The sequence below is a fragment of the Ruditapes philippinarum genome, unplaced genomic scaffold, assembly GCF_026571515.1.
Source record: "Ruditapes philippinarum isolate M1 unplaced genomic scaffold, ASM2657151v2 ctg6746_1_1_1_1, whole genome shotgun sequence".
Taxonomy (NCBI): Eukaryota; Metazoa; Mollusca; class Bivalvia; order Venerida; family Veneridae; genus Ruditapes; species Ruditapes philippinarum.
Window position 1 is genome coordinate 36,156 of NW_026855546.1, and position 4,643 is coordinate 40,798.

Sequence of the window (4,643 nt, forward strand, 5' to 3'; positions counted from 1 at the left end):
TCAAATATTTAATATGTTTCCGACTCCCTCAATAAAAAGGCAAGACAAATTAAAAAAAATAAACAAAAGAAAGAATAACATATATAAGACGATTTTTCTGTTCTGAACCTTTTCTTTGGATGATTTTATTTTGTATTATTATTATTGTATTATACAGTATTGTGTTATAGTATTTAGGAAATTAGGAGAATGAGAAATTATCCAAGTTCAGTTTCAAAACAATATTTTAACTGCCTGTATAGCATTTAGCAAAACATATATATCTGTATTTAAGCACAGGTCAGTATACAAATAAACACACACAAAAACAACAATAAATAAACAGAAAAAATTGTCCCCTTTCAAAATATGCAGTTTTTAGTATTATTTCATTCAATATAATAACACTTTTATGATAACAATATTGCACCCTATGGAGCATGTTTATTTAACCATTCTGTTCAAGTTGGTATTAGGTACACGTGAAGTCATTTAGCAGATTGTTTATCATTGAATTCAGTTTTATTTTTCCACTTAAAGTGTTGTATGAGCTTGTTGTTTCGGACTGAATCATTGCTAAGCCATTTGGCAATAAATCATTGCTCCATTTTCGATATCTGAACAAATTGGGTAAGACATTGTTGAAACAGATGTCAGTGCTGTTGATATGTCAACCCATATTTGATTCAAATCATGCCCAACTTGTTCGGGTCGCGCTATTTCAGATCGCGATGATTGTGATTCCTGTTCACACACGTTGTCATCTTCGGCATAGACTGTAACGACATCGGACTGTTCTGATGTCCCCGATATTATCGCTTCGTTGTCTTCATTTTTTGTAATATTGTTCGATATTTGTGACTCCAGTTGCTGCAACGCAAGAAAAAATATTTGTATAGTACTAGCATCAAATTGTACATTAGTTTTGTAATGTTATATAAAAAGAACAGCGAATGCACACACGTAAGTAAATGAAAATGCTCTAAAATACGTACATTTCTTCAAATATACAAGGTTGTTAATTCGTTTAATTCGGTCAATATGATGTTATCAGTCTCCATTTAATCTTTAAATACATAGTTTTAAATATATTTTTCTCACCCTATGACATTTGGCGCTCTGACTGAAAAAAGTTCAAAGTCAATTTCAATCCGTTGCTCCATTAGAATTTCGAAGAGGAATTTAATTCCAGCGGGGGAGTTTGTCACGGTTTTAAACTGTTGATTCATTAGGGATGAGAATGTGTGTCGGTCAAAAAGCTCAGACGGTAGAGCCACAGGTCATTGATTCGAACCCCGAACATAATTTTTCTCACACAGATACATACATTAAACTCGATGATTTTCGATTTATTGACTTAAAAACATAAAAGCATTACCTCAAATTTATCCACCAATTGAAAGATTGTGATCTCAGTTTCATATATCCTATCTTGTAAACATTTAATACGCTTCTGGTCTTCTCTCAGTTGTTTAATGTACTCAATTGACTCCTTCAAAATGGAACCTTTCTTTTTACATGATGCACTGAAACAAACACAAAATGACTTATTGTTCATAGTTGTATTTGTGATGACATCCAAGCTAGATTGTAGGATGCCGCAATTAGTTGCAAAACAAGGATAGATGCATCATGAAAGTTTTATGGTTAGATAAGCATTCTTTGTAATCAATATGCTAAATTGTGTGTAAACATTGTTTAACCCATTACTTCATGAGCATTTTGTAAAAAATGGCTATTTTCATTGAAAAGTATCCCGTTACAAGTTCAAATTGCTATAATACTATAAAAACTGCTTCAACACTAATCAAACTTGGCACAAATGTTGACTGGACCATTGCCCTTGCAACAACATGCTCAGGCTTAAATTTTTCTGTTACCATGGCAACGAGGGGACATCACTATTTTGCGTTGATTTTTTCCATCAAAATTGATTTCAAAGTGCTGCAACATCTCAATGGATTGAGATAGAGTCAAATGCTTTTCAGCGTTGGTTACACGTTACCTTATGATCAATCTGGGGTCATTTACAGCCTCTTACAAGTCCAAAATTTTCTTGGCGATGAGGGGCACTCCGCCCCCCCTTCAAACCCCCCTCCCGAAACAGAAGGGGGCACATCCCCCTTCTGGCAACCCCCTGATGTATCTTTTGGTTGGGGGCCGCGCCGAAAAAGAGGTCACTTTTTTAACAACAATTCTTAAACAAAAACAAGTGTTTGTGGCCTAAATAAGGCATTTTTTCATCATTTGAGACAACAAAAAGGGGGGGGGGGTGAAAAAGGCGTTAAAAGGCGTGTATATAAAGTAATGGGTTAACAGAAAATGATGAAAATACTTGAAATTACCCTAAATCGTGTTTTTTCATGTTCAAACATGGTCTGTCATATAAATTTGAAGAAAAATTGTTGTTTTGTAGATTTTTTAATTTTTTCATTAACCGATTACTTCATGAGCATTTTGTAAAAAATGGCTGTTTTCATTGAAAAGTATCCCGTTACAAGTTCAAATTGCTATAATACTATAAAAACTGCTTCAACACTAATCAAACTTGGCACAAATGTTGACTGGACCATTGCCCTTGCAACATCATGCTCAGGCTTAAATTTTCTGTTACCATGGCAACGTGGGGACATCTCAAAATTGCCAAAAATCACTATTTTGCGTTGATTTTTTCCATCAAAATTGATTTCAAAGTGCTGCAACTTCTCAATGGATTGAGATAGAGTCAAATGCTTTTCAGCGTTGGTTACACGTTACCTTATGATCAATCTGGGGTCATTTACAGCCTCTCACAAGTCCAAAATTTTCTTGGCGATGAGGGGGACTCCGCCCCCCTTCAACCCCCCCCCCAAACAGAAGGAGGCACATCCCCCTTCTGGCAACCCTTTGATGTATCTTTTGGTTGGGGGCCGCGCCGAAAAAGAGGTCACTTTTATTAACAACAATTCTCAAACAAAAACAAGTGTTTGTGGCCTAAATAAGGCATTTTTTCATCATTTGAGACAACAAAAAGGGGGGGGGTGAAAAAGGCGTAAAAAGGCGTGTATATGAAGTAATGGGTTAATTGAAACATTGAATTGTTGTGTTCATGTTTTTTACACAAGTTCTTTCTATTTCAAACCAATTGTACTACATCCAGATATATCCGAAACCAGTTTCTTATAATATTTTACGATTTAACAAACCGATCAATGTGGTCAGGAAGAAGGTTTCGTAGCTCTATTATCCTGGTATTGATGACGTTTCTTCTTCTCCTCTCAACTGAAAAAAAGACATTAATATTGCATAAAAACTGCGCTTGCAGGTTTATATTCACGAAGGAGAGAACATGCATTAACTGATACAGTCTCGTGGCAACGTGCCGGTGTTGCACTTTTTTAATACGCATGACTCAGGACGCAATGCAAAACAGCTTAGTGTAATGACGGCTTCAATTATTTAATATCAGAACATAACTGTACTAGCATGAAAAAAAGCAAGGTACAAGCAAAGGCTTCCAACACTTCAACGACTTATTCATTCTCCTGCCCTGCAGGTTTGGTCTTTAAATGCGTCTTCCAGATGTTAATGCATTAACAAAAGTTCATTGATCACTTTATGGCAGATAATTTTGACGATTAAACAACTTAAGAAATTTAAATCTATTTTAACTTATTAAACTTATTATGCACTACCACTGAAATACGATATGTTTATCACTGACATCCAAGTAATACAGTGAAATTGCGAAATTGAACTTGTCGTGTGCTACCCTATATCACTGTATCCTAATCAAAATGAAATCTCTAATTAAATTATTCGTTATCATTACACTAGTAATAACCATACGTCATTTGACAGTAACAGTTACAATATAATATCTCGTAAGACAGAGTGTTATGTTGATAAGTTTTTCAGTATACATATAATGAGTATATAACTAATATTTTACTGAACAAACTACAATTATTAATTCAACATGTTTTTCACATTAAAGGTAACTTTGGCCTTAACATGTTGATCTCTCAATAAAAAAGGTCATCTTATGGCCATTGGCAATCTCCAGATCATGTGTTATAAAACTATGGTATTTATCATAAGTAATTGATTAGTCTTGGATTCATCACGTCTCAGAAATTCACTTTTTCTATGACCAAATGACCACACATAAGATAGAGGTTACATTATATTAATAAAAAATGTCCTTCCTAGAATACATTTTCTAATAACTTTACATTAGTTACAAACACAAGGATTATGCACAAATTTGCGTTTTTACCTTAACCAAATGACTTCATTATCAACGGAAATCATTTCCGGTATGGGCAAAGTCCCTACCAAGTGTCACAAACCTTTTAATATCTAACCTGCATATCTAAATACGTGTTTTATATGGGTCCTGTTTAAAATCATATTAAAACTTTAGGTACATGATATCTGTTTTTAACTTTTTTTTCTGTTTGACGTGTATAAAGTTATTTACCTGCTGCAAACAGTGATTGAATTTTATTTTGAAAACACACACACGCACAAACTCACCAATACTTGTAAGGACCCTCCAATGAGGACACATAACTTTTTGCAGTCAATTGAGGACACTCCTTTCTGAATGGTTTTCTTTCAAAATAACTGCCCTAAGATCACAAATATATTTTTTACACTATAGTTATAACTTTTAATCAACG

At 34.2% G+C, this 4,643-nt stretch overlaps 1 protein-coding gene across 1 annotated transcript; it reads right to left on the reverse strand.

Moving 5' to 3' along the window:
- Positions 1-428: 428 nt before the first annotated feature.
- LOC132743681 (microphthalmia-associated transcription factor-like) lies at positions 429-3,367 on the reverse strand. Its single transcript, XM_060732233.1, has 3 exons — positions 3,165-3,367; positions 1,358-1,505; positions 429-849 (listed from the first exon to the last, which is right to left on the reverse strand). Exons 1-3 carry the CDS (start codon positions 3,365-3,367, stop codon positions 556-558), a joined length of 645 nt encoding a protein of 214 aa, XP_060588216.1. The 3' UTR covers positions 429-555.
- Between the last annotated feature and the right edge of the window lie 1,276 nt (positions 3,368-4,643).